The sequence below is a fragment of the Pelobates fuscus genome, chromosome 2, assembly GCF_036172605.1.
Source record: "Pelobates fuscus isolate aPelFus1 chromosome 2, aPelFus1.pri, whole genome shotgun sequence".
NCBI lineage: Eukaryota > Metazoa > Chordata > Amphibia > Anura > Pelobatidae > Pelobates > Pelobates fuscus.
Genome location: NC_086318.1, coordinates 427,286,583 through 427,308,839, shown reverse-complemented (window position 1 = coordinate 427,308,839; position 22,257 = coordinate 427,286,583). Strand labels below are relative to the sequence as shown.

At 43.7% G+C, this 22,257-nt stretch overlaps 2 protein-coding genes across 2 annotated transcripts in view; one reads left to right on the top strand and one right to left on the bottom strand.

The window, feature by feature from the left end:
* The first annotated feature begins 1,822 nt into the window (after positions 1–1,822).
* Positions 1,823–22,257, top strand: part of PARP1 (poly(ADP-ribose) polymerase 1) — a 32,994-nt gene continuing 12,559 nt past the window's right edge. The window contains exons 1-6 of the mRNA XM_063444062.1: positions 1,823–2,048; positions 7,026–7,188; positions 8,454–8,569; positions 10,585–10,799; positions 17,938–18,025; positions 18,408–18,524. Coding sequence (XP_063300132.1) covers positions 1,929–2,048; positions 7,026–7,188; positions 8,454–8,569; positions 10,585–10,799; positions 17,938–18,025; positions 18,408–18,524 — 819 coding nt within the window. The 5' untranslated portion in view covers positions 1,823–1,928. The remainder of the gene's footprint in view (positions 2,049–7,025; positions 7,189–8,453; positions 8,570–10,584; positions 10,800–17,937; positions 18,026–18,407; positions 18,525–22,257) is intronic.
* LOC134586024 (adenosine receptor A1-like) lies at positions 12,290–13,307 on the bottom strand. Its single transcript, XM_063441527.1, has one exon. It carries the CDS (start codon positions 13,305–13,307, stop codon positions 12,396–12,398), a length of 912 nt encoding a protein of 303 aa, XP_063297597.1. The 3' UTR covers positions 12,290–12,395.

Below are 22,257 nucleotides of genomic sequence, written 5' to 3'. Positions count from 1 at the left end.
GAGCACCAAAATCTTCTTAGTCTGTGTACCCAAAAATCCTTGTACCATCCCTGCCCTGGAGCGGTTAACATTGCTCTCACTGCGGTATCTCTCGTGACCGCGTTAATGTCTCTGGGGTCTCCACTGGGTGCTGCAGCAGATTTTCACACCCGAAACACGGAGCATTTCTGCAGGGAGTCTGTGCACCCTTTACCTCCCATAGAGGTAACTACCTACAGACTATGGGATGCCTCTGATGCAAATATTACGGCGCCTGTGCCGTGTCTCCAGTGAAGTCACCGTTCGGCTCAGTTATTGGACCTGTGAGCTGAGTCGCTCTATTTGACTTTTGGCTTCCAAAATGTGGCTATTCCTGGCTGCCTCTCTTGTCTCCACTGCTCTTACGTTCTGGTGAATGGCTCCTATTAAATTGTGTGCTTCCAGTAGATATGCTTTCTAAACCTTCCTAAAGTCTATAAAGAACTTTTCTATGTCCCCTTTAGTTGACGGGGATGAGTTCTCGTTGGATTTTGAGGACTAATAGACTCCTCCAGGTCTATACAAAGGAAGATACTCCTCTCCCTCTTGGGAGTCCTCCGGTTCCACCATCTTTGTGTGTAGCTATGGTGCAGGTCTCTCAGAGGTCTCTCTAATATCCTGCAAAAGGGGGATTAATGGGCGATGACTCTCCCTATTTTTGCACCCCATTTTATCGCCTGGGGGGTTCTGGTGAGTATTTGCCTGAAGGGCAGTTGATATTTTCATCATTCAGGTTTGGATATCAGTCGTACAGTTGGAACCGGACGGCCTTAAATACAGTCTAAACGCTGTAATTTAGAGGCGATATTACAAAATCTTTACCTCGGTAATTCTCGAGAGCAATGTCTGGATTTTTGATGCTAAGCTGGACAGGGAGCATTCTGTCCTCACTGATAGCCCTACTTATTTGGCTGAGTCATTGGACTTTTAGCATGAGAAAAATGGATTATGTGCCTCAATTTTATTTTTTTATAACGCAGTGTATCAGAGACAGATTACCAATTTGGTGGCCAATACAGTCTCCTAGGGCCCAAGCAGGCCCATTCTAAGCCTGGAGCTCCAGCTTTGAGATTGGCGCGTTGTGGTCTGCACCAATATTGGGTGCAGACTTCTATCACTCAGGACTTCTCGCAGACTCACTGATAAAGTGCAGGAACCTCGAGGGTGCTTTTAAAGAGATCTCATACCGATATTGGTGCTCGCCCACTAGATCACCAGGGATCCAGCTTACCCTCCACAGGAACACTAGGAATATACCCTCCACCAGCCAAAAGGTAAGCAGGGGATTGTGGGGGGGGGGGCCTCAAATAAAAAATGTTCACACACTCAGCCATTGCACACAACACTCAGCCACACTCACTCTCCAAATCACATAGAAATTAAATTCAGCCACACACACACAACACTCAGCCACCACACACAACACTCAGCCACCACACAAACTCTCCTACTCACATAGAAATTAAATTCAGCCAACACACACACACACACACACACACACAACACTCAGCCAACAAACAAACTCTCCTACTCACATAGAAATTAAATTCAGCCACCACACACACAACACTCAGCCAACACACAGGCACCCTGCCTGGTCAGAGTATCCCAGGACATGCCCCCCTGTTTGCCCTGAGCCAGTGCTGTAACAGAATAAGGAAGCTCTCAGAGACCCCCACAAAGCGTCCCTAGCAGCATTCCCAGACCCTCTGACGTCATCACGAGGCGCCCACCCAGTCCGTTATCTCGCTCAGCGCTCTCTCCTGCCCCCTGTAGGCCGGTGGAATCGATCGCCGAGCAGTGGATGTCTGCAGTGGCGTGGCCGCCTCTCGCGCTCGGCGCTCGGCTAGTCGGATCTGTTTCGTTGTGTGGCGGGATCCGGGCTGCGTGCTGCTTTGCTGAGGACCACCATGGCCGAGTCAGCCGATAAACTGTACCGCGCCGAGTATGCCAAGAGCGGCCGGGCCTCCTGCAAGAAATGCTCGGGGAACATCGCCAAGGAGACCCTGCGGCTAGCCATCATGGTGCAGGTACGGAGCGGGGGCCACAGCTACTGCATGGGGATGGGGCACAGGGTCAGGGGCCACAGCTAGTGCAAGGAAGGGGTAGGGGCCACAGCTAGTGCAAGGAAGGGGTAGGGGCCACAGCTAGTGCAAGGAAGGGGTAGGGGCCACAGCTAGTGCAAGGAAGGGGTAGGGGCCACAGCTAGTGCAAGGAAGGGGTAAGGGCCACAGCTAGTGCAAGGAAGGGGTAGGGGCCACAGCTAGTGAAAGGAAGGGGTAGGGGCCACAGCTAGTGCAAGGAAGGGGTAGGGGCCACAGCTACTGCATGGGGATGGGGCACAGGGTCAGGGGCCACAGCTAGTGCAAGGAAGGGGTAGGGGCCACAGCTAGTGCAAGGAAGGGGTAGGGGCCACAGCTAGTGCAAGGAAGGGGTAGGGGCCACAGCTAGTGCAAGGAAGGGGTAGGGGCCACAGCTAGTGCAAGGAAGGGGTAGGGGCCACAGCTAGTGCAAGGAAGGGGTAGGGGCCACAGCTAGTGCAAGGAAGGGGTAGGGGCCACAGCTAGTGCAAGGAAGGGGTAGGGGCCACAGCTAGTGCAAGGGTGGGCCACAGGGTCAGGGGCCACAGCTAGTGCAAGGAAGGGCCACAGGGTCAGGGGCCACAGCTAGTGCAAGGAAGGGGTAGGGGCCACAGCTAGTGCAAGGAAGGGGTAGGGGCCACAGCTAGTGTAAGGAAGGGGTAGGGGCCACAGCTAGTGTAAGGGTGGGCCACAGGGTCAGGGGCCACAGCTAGTGCAAGGAAGGGGTAGGGGCCACAGCTAGTGTAAGGGTGGGCCACAGGGTCAGGGGCCAGAGCTAGTGCAAGGAAGGGGTAGGGGCCACAGCTAGTGTAAGGGTGGGCCACAGGGTCAGGGGCCACAGCTAGTGTAAGGAAGGGGTAGGGGCCACAGCTAGTGTAAGGAAGGGGTAGGGGCCACAGCTAGTGTAAGGAAGGGGTAGGGGCCACAGCTAGTGTAAGGGTGGGCCACAGGGTCAGGGGCCACAGCTAGTGTAAGGAAGGGCTAGGGTCCACAGCTAGCGTAATGAAGTGTTTGGAGCCACAGGGGCCACAGCTAGCGAAATGAAGGGCTAGGGGCCACAGCTAGTGCAGGGAAGGGCTAGGAGCCACAGCTAGTGCCAAAGTGGTCCCATGCCCAGCCCCTGTGCCAATCAGAGTGATGCCCATCCACCAACAATAACTGGTTTCAAGGCATTACACTACTCCTGCACATTTTTCACCAGTTATCTTTTATCTCTCCATACAGCAGGGAGGTTAATGGTTGGCATTCTAGCTGGTGCAGATTTCTTTACCCATTACGCTGTCACTTCTACCTTACTATATTTCTATAAGTATCCGTGGACTTTTTTTTTGTTTTGTTTTTGTTTTGTCAGTTCGAATGGTAATGGTTTAATATTCAGCAACTTAATGTTTTGCAACCAAAAATCCAGAATGGGGATTACTTGGGTACTTATTTGTAATTTAGAGATGATCACATTTATTTCGTGATATGATTTGATATTGGCGTTATATTACTTTATAGTGCAGCCATAGATCATATCTTAACACTACGGGCATTATCTATTTATGTCTTTTGTTGAAATAAAGCAAAATAAATGTAATTTAAAAACCCAGAACATTTTCAGGTGTTTCGGCCATGATTTTAAGATTTGGTTGGCCGGCCCTTTTTATCTTCTTCTGCCTTTTTCATTTGTCTCCTGCATTCCATCACTCCCTGTAAAGGATTCAATTAGTTGGCATTGTGCTTTTATCACAAAAGAGTCCTTCCACCCCCACATCTCTGCACAACTTTAGTCACATGGGTTTTTTTTTTTTTTTACTTCCTTGCTGCCTGTATAGCAGGAATGCTCTACACAGCTTTTATAGAACTACAACTCCCATGATGCTCTGTGCATGTTTGTCTTGGTAGTTTAATAAAACAAATTTGACTGTTGCTTGGTTCAGATTTAAAGTCAAACAAAATACCTCTCCCCCAAACACAAACTCATCCATTAAAATGGCTTATCAATAAAAAGAAAAATCCAAGGCTGACTTCCCCATACCAAAACAGGAATAAATATACTTAATGGGGGAAAATAACTATAAAGGTCAGAGGCTGCTTAATGGGCAAACTCGAGAGAGGGTCAATCCTTTTAAAAACGGCATATATTAGTCTGTATAGCAAATATTTTTTTTTAAAGGCACACACCAGCCTGTAAATGATCATGCTTTTTAATTTAATATATAGATGATGCATTAAAATACATTCATTATGACGCCCTATAAATATTTGTATCGTCATAGGATGAACCAGTCATACAGAATTTTGCTAGGGATAACATGAGTTCTAGCTTTGTCACACGATATCTGGCTCTGAATGGGGAAGCATAATAGATCTCTCATGCCCGGACATTGTGTGATCTCCAGGATAATTGGCGGTCTGAGGGTTCTGGTCAGTGACCCCCTTTCCCCTCCCCCAATGTACTGCACGTGAGGGGGCTAGTATGCACTTCCACCCCACCCCATCCCATGGACCGTGGGATTGACCCCGTGTCCAAAGCATGTGTAGTCGATCTACCCATCCCCTCACCCCTATGTAGAGGGTGACAGATAAGAATAAGACTGATCTCTATCTGTAAGGATGTTTCACAGTCTCCCTCCAATACCGGGCTGGAGAATGCTCGCACTCTGGTATTTAAAAAATAAAATTAAAAAATGTCATGATTTCTCGTATGTTTCCCAGTTACCTGACATGGTATGTGGCCATGATGGTGTCTCCTCCAAAAATTCTAACATGTAACAGGTTTGTGACCAAGTGGTAGACCCCCGACTGATCTTTTGATCTGTCCTGATTGGTGGGGAGGCCAGATCACATTTCACTTCTGCAGTGGCATCCTGACACTGTGGGGCAAAGTAATGGGTGGGTAGGTTGTGCTAGGCAATATAACAGAGAGAGATTGGTAATTACAGAAATGGGAGGCTGCGTTATGCTGTCTGGGCTCTGCTGGTAGAGCAGAAACAACATTGTGTTTAAACATTGAAATAGAAAACCGATGTTTGTGATGCTCTGTATTTACCTGTAGGCCCCGGTTCATGTCACCATGGGAGTATTGATCCCCCTGTGCTGTACAGATATTACAGCTGGGATTATAATATATACTGTATATGTACCCTGGATAGATTGAATGGGACAGGTATATGGCAGACTGCCATGGGCAAGATACCGTGAGGATAAGATCTGTAAAATTTAGAAGGTTAAACAAGTGTGTGAAAGTTACGACTGTGACTGTAGCAGTGAAGGGGTTAATGGTTTCATTCAGGAGAGTATATTCTATTCAATAAACCAATAATCAGTCTGTATAACACAATACAGTTATAAAGGCAGCGGTGCGGTTGGATTTGTAATAGTCTACATGTCCCAGCACGTCTGCTGACCTCGGTTGACTCCTGGAAGAACCCTGCTCAGCTCATCTGAAGCCTGACTCTGCTAAGTGCTGGTACTGCATGAGAGCTTCTATTTTGGAGTTCATTAGAACAGTGATGCACGTCTTTGACACCCAGATAATTCTAAATGCTGTTTCCCATAGTGCTCAGCAAGCTTTAAGGTTGGCTCAGCATGATGGGGAAAATAACTGCCACAAAGAGCCATCACAGTTTGTGGGGTCTATTTAGAATCTCCTGTATTATATGTAGCAAGGAGGGTGCAAGATGTTAAAATAATCATTTAATAATTAGTATTTCATTAGCGAGTCCACAGATGCTGGAATGGATGTTGTTTTCCAGATACTGACTCATACTCTGTACCATAAACAAATCCTGCATTGGCACCAAATTAAATGTCACCAATTCCTGACTCGTACTGCTGTAATGGAGCAGGTAATCTGTGATCACAAACAGATCCCTGTTATTCTTTCATGGTGAATAGTGTTATTCGATCAAATCTTGATCCCCAGGAAGGAAAGATTAAAGGGACACTAGAGTCACCAGAACAACTACAGCTTACTGTATTTGTTCTGCTGAGTAGAATCCGTCCCTTCAGGCTTTTTGCAGTAAACACAGTCTTTTCAGAGAGAATGCAGTGTTTACATTACAGCCAAGGGATACCTCCACTGACCACTCCTCAGATGACTACTAGAGGTGCTTCCTGGGGCAGTGCTGCACAGTGTGACTGACATTCAGTGTCTCCACCATCTGCATGCAGACACTGAACTTTCCTCATAGAGGTGCATTGATTCAATTAATCTCTATGAAGAGATGCTGATTGCCCAGGGCTGTGTTTGGTTTGTGCTGGCTCTGCCCCTGATCTGCCTCCTTGACAGTCTCAGCCAATCCAATGCTTTCCTATGCATTGTGACTGGCTGAGATCACCACTTCTGATTATCTCAACCAAGCAGGAAGATCAGGGGCAGAGCCTGCACCAGCAGATTGGAATAAAGGTAAGATTGTACTATATTTTGGGGAGTAAGGGGAGGAGGGTTGTGGGGGGGATAGATGGTGGTTTTAACTCTATATGGTCAAAATTACATGTTTGTGACCCGATGCTTTTTTGAACGCTGGTTTTCTGCATGGGCAGCAATAATCAAGGAGGGGGGGGGGGGGGTTGATGCATTTCCGTGGGTGTTATTAATTCCAAACTGTCTTGTGTTAACGTGCGAAAGTGGTTATTTTCATTGCTACGTGTCACTCAAGAGATGCACGCAATTTGTGTTTATCAAGTTCAGTGGTGGCCAAGCTTTCCTAAAAGGCTGAGCCTTATGGGAAATGTAGTTCAGAAGCACATCGGGTACCAGGGCTAGCATTCCCTAATTTATATTCACCTCAACCTTTTTTTTAAATTAAATATTTTGTTTCATGATATGATGTGTAGATACAGATCATAGACATTGCACCAAAGATAATGGATTAATAGAATACATTGTTTTTTTTATAGAATTAATCCTCGCCTTCTTATCCTTCCTTCTACCCGCAGTCTCCAATGTTTGATGGAAAGGTACCACACTGGCATCATTATGCCTGCTTCTGGAAGAGAGCACGGGTAGTATCCCACGGAGATATTGATGGTTTTACTGAGCTACGATGGGAAGACCAAGAGCAGATAAAGAAGGCCATTGAAACTGGGGGAGCAACAGCAGGTAATTCCTGGTAACCTTGCGGGGTGTGTGTGGGCTACGTTTACCCGTTGGCTGTTTCTATTCTAAACAAAGTCCCATTTTAATTTTTCTGAAATTTTATTTCTACCTGGTCTATTTGATTTGGTTTCCTAAAATTCTCCTTTTTAACCTTTTCACCTAAAATGTTCCCTGATTACACATATCTCCATCAATACAAATAAATCGTTAATCCGCATGGAGTACACAAAACCTACATCCCAGGTCAGGACCATGGCAACACTGCTATCCGTTAGTTCCTTCCATTTATTACATTGGAGAGGAAGTAAATTTGGGGAACTTCCTCCTCCTAACCGCATTCTTTTTTTGCTGTCCTACTGTTCCTCTGGACGTTACCTGATATGGGTAATTTTCTATTCTTTTATGACTTGCCTAGTACCTGGTTATCACCTGCCTTAGTGTAATTCATCCTCTTGCCCAGAAGAAGCCTCAGTACACTGCATCTGGTCAAAGGTGGTTTCTGGTTGAATTCTTCTTTAAAGGGACACTAATCGTCACCAGAACTATAGCTTAATGAAGAGGTTCTAGTGTATATATCCTGTCCCTGCAGGCTTTTTATTTAAACACTATTTTCCGAGAAAAGGCAGTGTCTGCATTGCTCCCTAGGGACATTGAGGAGATGCTGATTGGCTAAGGTGGCGTTTGACTCAGCTCCTGCCCTGCCTCCTTGGCTGAGATTTGTTAATTTTGATGATCTCAGCCAAGGAGGCAGATCAAGTGCAGAGCCAGTGCCGGCAGACCAACGCAGCACTGGAATAGTGTTTATTTTTTTTAATTTTTTTATTTTTTTTTAAACACTATATAAGGGTCCCTTTTAACAATTTGGGAAATGTATACATTTGCAAAGGGAGCTTACTGCAGGAATCAAGAGCCAACATTTAAATGGATTCCTATTTTGAGCATCAATTATTTGTGTGGCTTTTACTCTGTCCAACCCACATTGTTTCATCCTGGGTGAGATTTTACAGTGAGTTGCATGAAGGTATCAGGTGGTACACTTGATAAAGGCTGTAGCTGACTGCCGTAACGTTCGAGGTCATTCTATATCTGCAAGTTGATGTGAATGGAAGTGTTGCTTTGATTTATTTTATTTTTTTGTGTGTGTGATGAATACGATTTCAATGCTGCGTTATTTGTACTGCTGTGCTGAGACAGGTTTAATAAAGGATTTATTTTATCAGATATTTACTAATTGATCTTTTTCTTTTTGTTACATTGTTTTTATGCAGCCAGCGGCGGCGATGCCAAAGGAGGAAAAACAGAGATGACATTAATAGATTTCGCAGCAGAGTATGCAAAATCAAACAGAAGCACATGCAAAGGGTGCAATGAGAAGATAGAAAAGGTAACGGCTGGTTTGTGGGACCGGAATCACAAAGTACTGTCTCTGTAACGCATGGCGAGGCAAACCTGTATTCCTAAAACCAGTGTTCTCCTCTTTAGATTTAGGGCTTCCCCTACATAAAAACTGGAATAAATGGTATTTGTACCTTTTAAGCACCGAGAATGATTACCTGCATCTGTTCAGTCCACCTCCAGCAATATCTATGCTTGTAAATGTCCAGTTCAATGCTCCTCCTAAAGGAGGATTAGGTATAAAAGCGCCTGCATGCTCAGTGCTGAAACGGAGGACAGCTGTGAGATCTAAATTTGACTTGGTTCTCACAGCAGAAAGTGCTTGTAGTGGCTGTCGGGAAGACAGCCACTAGAGGTGTATTTAACCCATCAATGTAAGCTTTGCCGTATTCACTAAATGCTTTACATCGAAGGGTTAAAGCTAAAGGACATAGTCTAACTGCAGGGGCTGAGGCTTCCCATCACTAATACTGCCTGTCACGGGCATCAGATGCCTGGGAAAGCCTCTGATCACATGGCTGTAGCATCCAGCACTAGTCCTGGACTTTCTGGGACTGGTGATTTTCTCATGGTGAGACAATGGTGGAATGCGTTGGGCAGCCAGGGTTATATTGCTGGAAAGCCTCCCTCATGGGGGATCCAGCCGTAGCTGGGTCTTGATGAGATCGGTAAGGACCATTTCCGTAGAAGCTTTTAATAAGCCTTTGTACAGTGTTTGTCCACCAATATTAAACCAGCTCTGTCACTAGATTGCCAAACTAGGGATCTCTTGCCCAAGTCCCCAGGACTTCTCACTCGACTTGTTCAACATTTTTGTTTATTTGGCGCCGCTATCTTAGAAATTCTATGATGGCGGCGCGGCATGCATGTGAAATAATGCGCATGCTTTGGGTATCTGGCCACTTCCGCCGATCTCGGCGTTGACTCTTGGAATCGTGCACAGGTCACCAATGAGGCTCAGTAACTTGCCGTGGGATGGAGGCGAGTCCCCCCAAAAAAAGTCAATAACAAAATTGATTAAGGAGCTTGACTTTGTTGACTTTTGTCAACCTTCAGGTTATACATAAGGGAAATTAATCCTACTTTTCCCTATGTGTAACTTTGAAAATGTGAATAATTAAGAAAGGCCATGTGAGGGGGGATTTGGGACAGGGAGGCCAGATGGATTTATGTAATGAACTGTACCTGTCACTAAGGGGTTAAAACTTGACTTTGTATATCTCTAGAGTCTCAACACATAGTTATTTGGCAGCATAGTCCTTTATACTGAAAACTGATTTAAAGGGACACTATAGTCACCTGAACAACTTTAGCTTAATGAAGCAGTTTTGGTGTATAGAACATGCCCCTGCAGCCTCACTGCGCAATCCTATGCCATTTCGGAGTTAAATCCCTTTGTTTATGAACCCTAGTCACACCTCCCTGCATGTGACTTGCACAGCCTTCCATAAACACTTCCTGTAAAGAGAGCCCTATTTAGGCTTTCTTTATTGCAAGTTCTGTTTAATTAAGATTTTCTTACCCCCTGCTATGTTAATAGCTTGCTAGACCATGCAAGAGCCTCCTGTGTGTGATTAAAGTTAAATTTAGAGATTGAGATATAATTATTTAAGGTAAATTACATCTGTTTGAAAGTGAAACCAGTTTTTTTTTCATGCAGGCTCTGTCAATCATAGCCAGGGGAGGTGTGGCTAGGGCTGCATAAACAGAAACAAAGTGATTTAACTCCTAAATGACAGTGAATTGAGCAGTGAAATTGCAGGGGAATGATCTATACACTAAAACTGCTTTATTTAGCTAAAGTAATTTAGGTGACTATGGTGTTCCTTTAACCCCTTAAGGACACATGACATGTGTGACATGTCATGATTCCCTTTTATTCCAGAAGTTTGGTCCTTAAGGGGTTAAGGAAATTACATTTAACCAGCTAAGCAAACCTAATGCTTTCATTTCAGTCTGTATCATTGTGCATTGCTATATTTCATTCTATTCTATGCTGTGCAGGGCCAGGTCAGAATTTCGAAGAAGAGTGTGGATGTAGAACGGCCTCAGCTTGGTATGATTGATCGTTGGTACCACTGTGACTGCTTTGTCAGCCGGCGTGACGAACTAGGCTTTCTGTCTATCTACAACGCCACTCATATGAAGGGTTTCAAAACGCTAAAAGACGAAGACAAAGACATTCTGAAGGTCAAACTCCCAGCTTTGAAGAACGAGGGGTAAGTTTGCGCAAAGCTTGTCGGAATTTGTTGTGTGCACTTTTTTGGGTGGAGAGCCGATTTTATTATCCATTCTGGATTTATTTTATTAAAAAAAAATTTATACTGCCATGTAGGTGCCTTGCTTTGCTGAAAGAAAAATTGTTGACGTTGGTTTCCGAATATATTTAGTACTTTTCAGTTTTTCCTTGTTGGCACTCGTGAGCGCAATTAAAGGGCTGAAGCCGTACATTTTTTTTTAGCTGTGATGAATATCTCTATAAAACGTGCCTCGTGGATCTAGAGGAGGATTTGTCGAATAACTGTGTTGTCCTGTGAGTTGTCACTGAAGGTGTACACCCAAACACACAGAGGGAAATCTCCTGAGCCATTTCGGCTTTGCTGTGCATCTGTTCACATATATAGTGAGATAAAGCACCGCAGTCTCCTATTGTGCAGATTCCAAAACATTTTAAAGCATTACCTACATAAGTTACATGTAATGTGTCCAGTCTCTGTTTGATGCCTGTGTGTAAATAACCAGATCTCCGCTTAGCATTGGTAAGGCCACATTTCACTCATTTCCTGTTCGCTTCTAAACATTGTACACCATTCGACCAGAGCTGACTTGAGATTGACTTTTACATTTGATCTCACAATGTATGTAAAAAAAAAACTAGATACACCATGTTTAATGTGCGATTCCTGCTTTCACTTTTTCTCTTTTGTCTTTAATAACTGTTTTTTAATCTGCACCAATATTTTTCTACCCATATACCTCAATATGAGCATTCATTGAAACGTTCTACAGCTCAGCAGGTAGGGCTCAGTAGACCTCTCTAAGTAGCCGTTTGTTAGTGTAGTTAGATGTGCTTTACGGTTTGAGTGATTTTATTTACCAGTCACCAATCTACAAATTGGGCTATGATCCAGGGAGCTTTGTTTTTTCTTTCAGGCCCTTCTGCATCTTAAAAAATATTTTATAGTTTGATTAATTATTCACCTAACCTTAAAAGATCCCCTAAAGCATTAATTTGGCCATGACAAAGGAGAAATTATGGCCTATGGTCTAGGATAAATTACATTTCCATTATAATTCCTTGATTCTCTCTAAGGCAAACTGTCAAAATAAATCTCTGATTCGGTTTTTCATTGCCGTGGTAACACTACTTTCAGGAACAAGGGGAATTGTTAAAGAATGTTTATAGAATTAGGAAAACGAGTTTGCCTGGAGAAGGATTGTAAAAATGTGTTGAAATTCTGTTTTACGGGCAGAGCTTAGTCTGCTTTGTGTTTTTTTACAGTGATGACTACACTTTATAAAATGTAAAAAATAAATATGGAATGCTTTATGGATTCAAGTTAATTTTCCTAATCAAAATATGTTTTACATGAAGGAAAGGCAACTACAGAGGAAAAACACTTTTGTTCTGTTATGAGTCTTTCTGCAATGCTTGTATTCAGACTTTTTTATAGTGTGTGTTCTGGATCAATCTGACGTTGGCTAATTTCCAGTCCATTTACTCTAATTGTGACGTTCTGGAAGCCAAGTTAACATTACTATCTGATGTTGGGTGCTACGTTTATGAGGTTCACCTAATGGAAACCACCAGATCCTCAGTCCCAATCTTTTGTTGGTGTAACAGCATTAGGCCTGCATACAAAAATGGCCTTGAAGGCTTTCCTGAAGGTCTTCAATTTGTACGCATATAGGATTGGATTGAGGGCAGAATTGGCGTGCGTCAGTACGATGGCAATCTGTAGTATGATCAGTGGAACAAAGCCGTTTGGGCAGAGGAGTTGAAACCAGTTTATGAGGTGCAAAGGGGCCCAACATAGACTGAAAAAGAAGATGATTGTAAAAAGAGAGGTGGCCGTTTTCATTTCTTTCCTGATGCCCACTGCATTCTTACCTGCAACACTGCCCAGCTGTCCCCCCTTTGCTATGGCCGCAAGCTGCTTTCTGACTGCTGAAAAGATTTTAGCATAGATAACAAGCATGACAATCAGGGGCAAAATGAAAAAGACAACCGAGAAGTAGTAGACCACGTAAGTCATGTCTACTATTTGTGTGAAGAGACAGTGGCCAGTCGGGGAAGTGGCTTTGTACCAACCCATCAACGGCAGCAGCCCAGAAAGGAATGAAGTGACCCATCCTACAACTATAATGACAAGTGCGTTACGTGGGGTCATAATGCTTTTGTATCGAAGAGGCTGTAGAATGGCAATGTAACGATCCATAGCAATAGCCAGGAGGCTGAAGGTTGAACTCATTGTCAGCATAATTAGGACAGACAGCATCAGCAAACAGAGTCTCAGTTGATGTTGTGGAATCCCTATGCTCGTTAGAATGGCACAGGGGATGGCGAATGCTCCCACGCATGTGTCTGCTACTGACAGAGAAATTAAGAAATAATTAGTTACCGTCCAGAGCTTGCGGTCCTGGATGACCGCAACACATACCAAGAGGTTTCCCACTGCAGCTATAGCAGCGATTGCAATCTCTGCTGCTGTGTACGGTACATCCATGGGAAAATAAAGTGCAGGTGGATCTTGGCCGCCACTTGCGTTGGCGACTAACTGTTCACTGATGTTCATCTGGCTTGAAGGTGACTTGTTTTCTTGGAGTGCTTCAGATACCTGTGTTACACTTTCAGAGAAACCGCAATCAGTTACATCATTTAATGAAAAATTAAAGGAACACTATAGTCACCTAAATTACTTTAGCTAAATAAAGCAGTTTTAGTGTATAAATCATTCCCCTGCAATTTCACTGCTCAATTCACTGTCATTTAGGAGTAAAATCACTTTGTTTCTGTTTATGCAGCCCTAGCTACACCTCCCCTGGCTATGATTGACAGAGCCTGCATGGGAAAAAAAACTGGTTTCACTTTCAAACAGATGTAATTTACCTTAAATAATTGTATCTCAATCTCTAAATTGAACTTTAATCACATACAGGAGGCTCTTGCATGGTCTAGCAAGCTATTAACATAGCAGGGGATAAAAAAAAACTTAATTAAACAGAACTTGCAATAAAGAAAGCCTAAATAGGGCTCTCTTTACAGGAAGTGTTTATGGAAGGCTGTGCAAGTCACCTGCAGGGAGGTGTTACTAGGGTTCATAAACAAAGGGATTTAACTCCTAAATGGCAGAGGATTGAGCAGTGAGGCTGCAGGGGCATGTTCTATACACCAAAACTGCTTCATTAAGCTAAAGTTGTTCAGGTGACTATAGTGTCCCTTTAAGTTAGTTTCTTTATTGGTGCTAAAACAAAATGGTGTCTGTGTTTGCATAAAGTAGCTGCGTTAATGCAAAATATTACCATTTAACTACCAAGCACTTTTTGATTGAAAAAAATATTAGCATAACATTTATTTGAAGCAAGGGATGTGATCGGTAGCGAATAAACCAATAACACAGCAATTTTGTGTTTTATATTGCTTTGCAGAAAAACGTTTTGATCTTAATTTACACAATTGTAATTTTTAGTTTATTCTTTCATCCTTTTATAAAAATATTTGTGAAATGAAAAACTTAAGACCGTATACAGCATCCTTTTTTTTCGCGATCTTTCTCACAGTGTGAAATGCAGATATGCTAAAATGCTATTTTTCTCACATACAGTAGATGATAAAATATATTAAAGGATCACTATAGTTTCAGGAAAACAAACTCGTTTTCCTGGCACTATATAATGCTTGGGGGACCCTCACCCTCAGGGTCCCTATCCCGCTGGGCTGAAGGGGTTAGACCCCCTTCATCCACTTACCTTTTTCCAGCGCCGGGCTGCCTCGGCGCTGGTGACCTCTCCTGCAACTCCGATGTCATCTCCCAAGTGGAGTGGAATGCGCATGCTCGGCAAGAGCCGCGCGCAAATTCTAACAGTCCATAGGAAGGCATTTCTCAATGCTTTCCTATGGACGTTCTGCACGCTGAATGCAAATTTTGCATCCAGTGTCGCAGAAGCGCCTCTAGCAGCTGTCAGGAAGACGTCCACTAGAGGTTTGATTAACCCTGCTATGTAAACATAGCACTTTCTCTGAAACTATGTTTATATTTGAAGGGTTAAAACATGAAGGACATTGCACCCAGACCACTTTATTGAGCTGCAGTGGTCTGGGTGACTATAGTGTCCCTTTAATAACAATGGTCAAATAGTTTGCTTATAGTTATTTGTAAGAACCCTGAAAGCATACTAGTGGTACAGTTTACTAAAAATGGTAACCTCTAAAAAGAATCTCTGCGTTTGAGCATAATCTCGACATTTAGTAAATGGGGTCAAATCATGTATTTCTAAAATAAAGGTATTTAAAACTGCTATTGTAATCTTTATCTATTCCCCACCCCCCTATCGTGACTGTATGATATGGCCTATTGAAACTTCCTGTACTGTTTGAAAGCAGTGGGTGAGATTACATATTCAGCAAACTTACAGGCATTATATCTGTGAATAGTGGCTGATAAATGTGTTCCACTTTGGGTTGGAAATTATTCCTAGAGTATAAATGATGATGGGTCAGGCTTTATTAGGTGTCTGAATATTTATTTTTCAGATTTTTTTTTTTTTTAATATGCAGGGACTACTGAGCTCTGTCTCTTAGTAAAAAGAGTCCAGCACAACCTATTGAGGGGATGACATGGTGCTGCATCCAGTTCAGGAAATACAAGGGTTCTGGGCTATGAGTTACGCTTGAAAAAGTAGTTAAATCTGCTTCTGCCGTATTCCAGTAAACTCTTTTTAATATAGTTTTTAAAGGTCTGAGGGATCGAGACTCTGTCACTTCCAGAGATGTCACAGGTTCCCTGCTAAGGCTGCTGAAGTAACACGTAATATTAAACTGCCCTTGGATTTACTGACAGTCTGTTACAAAATCTCTGCGAGACAACAGAATCCGTCTGCATTATTATCAGTGTGAAGGACTCCTTATATGGGCTCTTTGTGTGGATCCTCCGCATTGAGACAGGAATTCTGCTCCCTGTAAGATTCTGCCCCTCTTACTTTGGGCAAGGGAAGGGAGCTAAGGCGTAATCCCATCAGCCTTGCCCTCGCAAACACCCACACAGTCCGGATTTACCATCTTCATGCAACACCTCACCCTCTGTGGGTGACAATGAGCAAACTGGCCAAAACACAGCGCTCCTATCCTCTTCCCTGCAACACCCCAGGGTGGCTAAGTGTTTGCACTGAATATAGTCTTAAAAAATGCAGCACAAATGAATCAATCTGGCTGCTGAATCCCTTCTAAGCCCTTCATAGATGGAATCATATATTACAGTTTTACTTAATCTTAGAATTTATTTCCCCAGTATCCCTGTTCCCTATGCCCATCAAATAATTATTAAATGTCTGTCTCTTCCTATTCGCTCTCTCTCTCTTCTGGACTATAGGACGTCCTCTCCTTGTCAGGACTAACCTTTTGACCAGTCCCTTCTTATACTTGGTGTACTACATTCATTGTACTGTATTGTCGATGTTTGTGTAAAACCTTTAAAACATAATGAACAAAGTAAAAACAAAAAGAAGAATACGTATTTATCTTGTAAAACTTGTATGCGGTTATTGCTTTGTGTACAGCATAGTATACTGTTTTAGTCATAGTTCTGTGGAAATTGGAGAAATTGGAGATCTTTACCCTCATTCTAAAATAAAGTATCAACCCCTGCAACAGACCTATGGCTCCACAAAATGCTGCAAACCTCATTACAGGCGGACATCACGAAAATGGCGCGAAACATACCAACAGATATTTACAAACACTGGGGGACAGAACTGCGCATCTCGAAGATAAAACCGAAGAAATTATATTGGCGCATAATACTCTCGCTGATGCATATACTGAGATGAACGCAAAACTGGACTGCCTTGCTGACAAAGTGACAGACCACAAGGACCGAGACAAGCGCAGCAACATACGCCTTCGCGGGATAGCGGAAGATATTCTGCCCCAAGACCTTCAAGCATATGCAGAACACCTTACAGGCCATTAACATAACTGAACCACTTCTTGACCTACACACTGGGTTGTTCCTTAGATACCCTCGACTAACACCGATGTCAACAAAATGTGTAATGGTGAACTTTGTAAGGAATGTTACATCGCTACCACTGCTTTTTTACAAACCTACCAGACCGATCTCTGCTATGCCAAACAGAAATCACATGGATTTTACTTTATACCCAATATTTTTAGTACCTCTCTCTACCTTCTCAGCTGTACTTGCCAACATTATATTTTGATATTTCCATTGTTTTATTTCCCCTCTCTTTTCTAAAGTTTGCTCTTGCCTGGTACACCGATAGCATTCAGTTAGTGCCATACTTACGCTTTCTTTTCCGGCTTAATACAGTTCTGTTCACTCATTCTTCGCGCAAACCCACGATGCAGGGAATATTTACATGAGCAACTGGTATATTAGATTGTAAGCTTCTAACCATTGGTCTCTAACCTCCTAACCTTTTTATATTCTGATAGCCCCCCGTGCTTTGATGTTTGTGCACAGCTGTGAGTAGGTGTTAAGAGTAAATTTGATTTATTACCTCGATAATTAGCTACTTAGAGAGATGATGCCCACTTGGTTTCCACCCGAGAGAGTCCACGTAAATCCTTTGTATGTTTATTGTAGTCCATCAGGTTTGTTTCCTAATTAGGATTCTCAGTGCAGCTGGGATTTAGTTAATTCATAACAGATCAGGTGTAATGCTGCCCAGTTTTGGCTTTAATAATGAGACCCAGGAGTGCTGTGTCCAGCTACTGGGGCTTTTGTGGGGCTTTTTGTGTTTGTTTTGTGTAACACGTTTTAGAGGCATCTGGAAATAGATTTGCATCCTGGAGAACGCGACTGTGTGTAAAGTATTGTTTATGTCTTCTTATTAGTATTTCTTTAGTTTTGGTTTTGTTTTTTCCTTTGAAGATTCTGCAATATTAACAAATATATAATTACGTTTAATTTTTACATTTAGAATTGTACTCGCCTGGCATGTCACTGGTTTTGATTTTAGGTCGCAAAGTATTAATTAAAAAAACAAAATAAGCCCACAGTGAATTCCTTTAAAACTTTAACCCCTTAAGGACACGTGACATGTCATGATTCCCTTTTATTACAGAAATTTGGTCCTTAAGGGGTTAAACTTCTATTGAACTTTTTGTTATATTAGGAAAAGAAAAGGCGATGAGATTGATGGCTCTGGTGTATCCAAAAAGAAGATAAAGAAAGAAGAGGCCAAGCTTGAGAAGTTGCTAAAGGTAAATATGTGCCGATCATATTACATCACTTTCCATTTCACCAGCACGGTTCTAGGTTACACTTTCACTTTAAATAAAGACTTGGATCCTAAGTAACGCTCTTGCTCTTTGTCTTTAAACAGAAGGGTTATAAGCTAAAACTGTTCCAGAACATTAATTGACAATCAGACACCAACAGGAAAAAATGAGTTTAGTGAGAGTTTAACAACACTTTATAGTATAGTTTGTAAAACAAAATGAAAAATCAATGTCGTCATCCTGTTTTTTTTTAAAGTATATTTTAAAATATTATTTTGTAAAGCACACATTGTGGTTTGAAACGTTCCTTGAATCATTCTTCTTTTTCTGTGGGTATAACCGTTCTTTATTCTTTGTACTAAAGGAGCAAACTGAGTTTGTCTGGGGAATTAAAGATGAATTGAAGAAGGTCTGTAGCACGAACGACCTAAAGGAACTTCTTATAGCCAACAAGCAGCAGGTCCCATCAGGAGAGACGAATGTAAGTGGTTATTGTTCCCTTTCCATGTATTACTGGAGATTCAATAAGAGCATATACAAATATAAAAATCCTACTGCTGCAGAGAATATATCTGCAATAAAGAGGCTTTATTGCGGTGCGATGAAAGGAAAGCATGTGATTCATTAGAGCAGCGGTTCCCAAAGTGTGGGTCGCGACCCACTGGTGGGTCGCAGGGCGATTCCCAGTGGGTCGCGCTGACCCACACATCCAGGGCCGCCGGCTAGTCAGGCAGACTGACACCAGGAGGGAGCCCGGCGGCTTGCCCTGTATGCCGCCGGGCTGCCTCCAATCAGTCTGCCCAGCAGCTCCGCCGGGTGCAGAGCTGCAGACCGTGTGATAGAAGTCTCGCGAGCTCCCAGAGCGTTACCATGGCAACACTCTGGGAGCTCGCGAGGCTTTTATTACACGGCCTGCAGCTCAGCACCCGGCGGAGCTCAGACCGGAGAGGTAACCCACCGGACCACCAGGGAGACACTGGACCACCAGGGATGTCTAATGAAGGTAGGGCACAGAGCCCAAACAATGCCCCCCCACCCTAATGTAACCCCTTCTCTGCCCCCCCCCACTCCAATGTAACCCCTTCTCTGCCTGCCCCCCCACCCCAATGTAACCCCTTCTCTGCCCCCCCACCCTAATGTAACCCCTTCTCTGCCCCCCCACCCTAATGTAACACCTTCTCTGCCCCCCCACCCTAATGTAACCCCTTCTCTGCCTGCCCCCCCACTCCAATGTAACCCCTTCTCTGCCTGCCCCCCCCACTCCAATGTAACCCCTTCTCTGCCTGCCCCCCCACTCCAATGTAACCCCTTCTCTGCCTGCCCCCCCCACTCCAATGTAACCCCTTCTCTGCCTGCCCCCCCACTCCAATGTAACCCCTTCTCTGCCTGCCCCCCACTCCAATGTAACCCCTTCTCTGCCTGCCCCCCCACTCCAATGTAACTCCTTCTCTGCCTGCCCCCCCACTCCAATGTAACCCCTTCTCTGCCTGCCCCCCCACTCCAATGTAACCCCTTCTCTGCCTGCCCCCCCCACTCCAATGTAACCCCTTCTCTGCCTGCCCCCCCACTCCAATGTAACCCCTTCTCAGCCTACCCTCCCCCCAACTGCAACCCCTTCTCTGCCTGCCCCCCTCCCCCCACTGTAACGCCTTCTCTGCCTGCCCTCCCCCACTGTAACGCCTTCTCTGCCTGCCCTCCCCCACTGTAACGCCTTCTCTGCCTGCCCTCCCCCTGTAACCCCTTCTCTCCCTGCCCCTCTCCCCACACTGTAACCTTTTCTCCCCCTGCCCCCCCACTGTCGCCTTTTCTCCCCCTGCCCCCCCACACTGTAACCCTTTCTCCCCCTGCCTGCCTACTATAACCCTTTCTCCCCCTGCCTGCCCACTGTAACCCTTTCTCACACTGCCCCCCACACTGTTACCAGTACACACACTCCCTCCCACACTGTCACCCTCACCTCCTGTCTCTGCGTGTCCTTTTGTGTCAGAGTGTGTGTATTTGTGTGTCTGTGTGTATCTCTGTGTATCTGTGTACATGAGTGTCTGTGTATCTGTGTGTGGGAAACTAAGTGTCATTGTGTGTATCGCTGTGTATTTGTGTGTCTGTGTGTGTGTGTGTACACTGCACACATACTCCATACAAAAAAACATGCTTACATTGAAACACACATTGTGTATATGTATATTTTATAAACACAATATACACACACTGCATCCACTACACACACGCACACACTGCAATCAAACGCAAACATTACATACAAACACACCCCTGCATTAAAACACTAAAATGATCTACAAACACCCCTTCATTCAAACACCAACACTACACACAAAAAGCACACCTGCATTTAAAGTCCTACACTACATATACAAACACCCCTGCATTCAGATGCAAACATTACAAACAAGTACACCACTACATTCCAATAGCAACAGTACATACAAATACACTCATACATGCACACATATACTTAATACAAAAACATGCTTACATTCAAACACTGCTCACAAATATAACCCTGCAATGATGTGCAAATGGTAGATCTCCATCTGGCATATTATTGTTGAAGTTCTCCGACAGATGGAGATCTACCTTTTGGCCACACTTTCACTAGATGGGGGCCCAGAAAACATACTTGCACCACGGTCCTCTCTACATTAGTTCCACCACTAGGATAATCCATGTGAGGTGCCTGGATGAAAGAGCAGGACAACAACATTTCTGATTCTGAGTCTGTGAGTAAGCAGTTGTATGTCTCTAAAACTGATTGCCATGATGTGTAAAGTTTCTGCGTCTAAAACTGCCATGATATATCAAAATTATGCCTCTAAAACTGCCATGTTATGCCAATTTTATGCATCTAAAGCTGATTGCCATGGTGTGCCAATTTTATGCATCTGACTGTTTGCCATGGTGTGCCAATTGAATGCTTCTGAAGCCGATTGGCATGATGTGCCAAGTTTATGCATCTAAAAGTGATTGCAATGATATACCAAGTTTATGCATCTAAAGCTGATTGCCATGGTGTGCCAATTTTATGCATCTGACTGTTTTCAATGGTGTGCCAATTGAATGCTTCTGAAACTGATTGCCATGATGTGCCACGTTTATGCATCTAAAAGTGATTGCCATGATATGCCAAGTTTATGCATCTAAAGCTGATTGCCATGGTGTGCCAATTTTATGCATCTAAAGCTGATTGCCATGGTGTGCCAATTTTATGCATCTAAAACTGATTGCCATGGTGTGCCAATTGAATGCTTCTGAAGCTGATTTCCATGATGTGCCAAGTTTATGCATCTAAAAGTGATGCCATGATATGCCAAGTTTATGCATCTAAAGCTGATTGCCATGGTGTGCCAAGTTTATGTATTTAAAGCTGTCATGATGTTCCAATTGTATGCCTCTAAAATTGATTGCCATGATGTACCAATTTTATGCATCTAAAACTGATTGCAATGGTATGCCAATTGTTTGCATCTAAAGCGAATTGCCATGGTGTGCCAATTGTATGCATCTAAAGCGGATTGCTATAGTTTGCCAATTATATGCTTCTAAAGCGGTTTGCCATGGTGTGCCAATTGTATGCCTCTGAAGCTGATTGCAATGGTATGCCAATTGTATGCATCTAAAGCGAATTGCCATGGTGTGCCAATTGTATGCATCTAAAGCGGATTGCTATAGTTTGCCAATTATATGCTTCTAAAGCGGTTTGCCATGGTGTGCCAGTTATATGCCTCTAAAGCGGTTTGCCATGGTGTGCCAATTGTATGCCTCTGAAGCGGATTGCCATGGTGTGCCAATTGTATGCATCTAAAGCGAATTGCTATAGTTTGCCAATTATATGCTTCTAAAGCGGTTTGCCATGGTGTGCCAATTGTATGCCTCTGAAGCGGATTGCCATGGTGTTCACTTTTTAAAATACGCATTAAAAGCAAGTGGGTCCCGAAAAATTACCATTTTGAAAAGTGGGTCTCGGCCCATAAAAGTTTGGGAAGCCCTGCATTAGAGGGTTCATTTTTTTTTTTTATATTATTAGATTATAATTTTCCCATTTTCTTGAAAAGCAGTGCTTTGTAACTTGGCCTAGAATCCACTGCAACTTTGAAATGTCCAGTGATTTCCTGCAATTTGCTGATCTGAAAATACTGTCTGTGTGCATGCATGCATGCGCGTGTCTTGTGGCTCAGGTGAAGCCACCAGTTATCCGC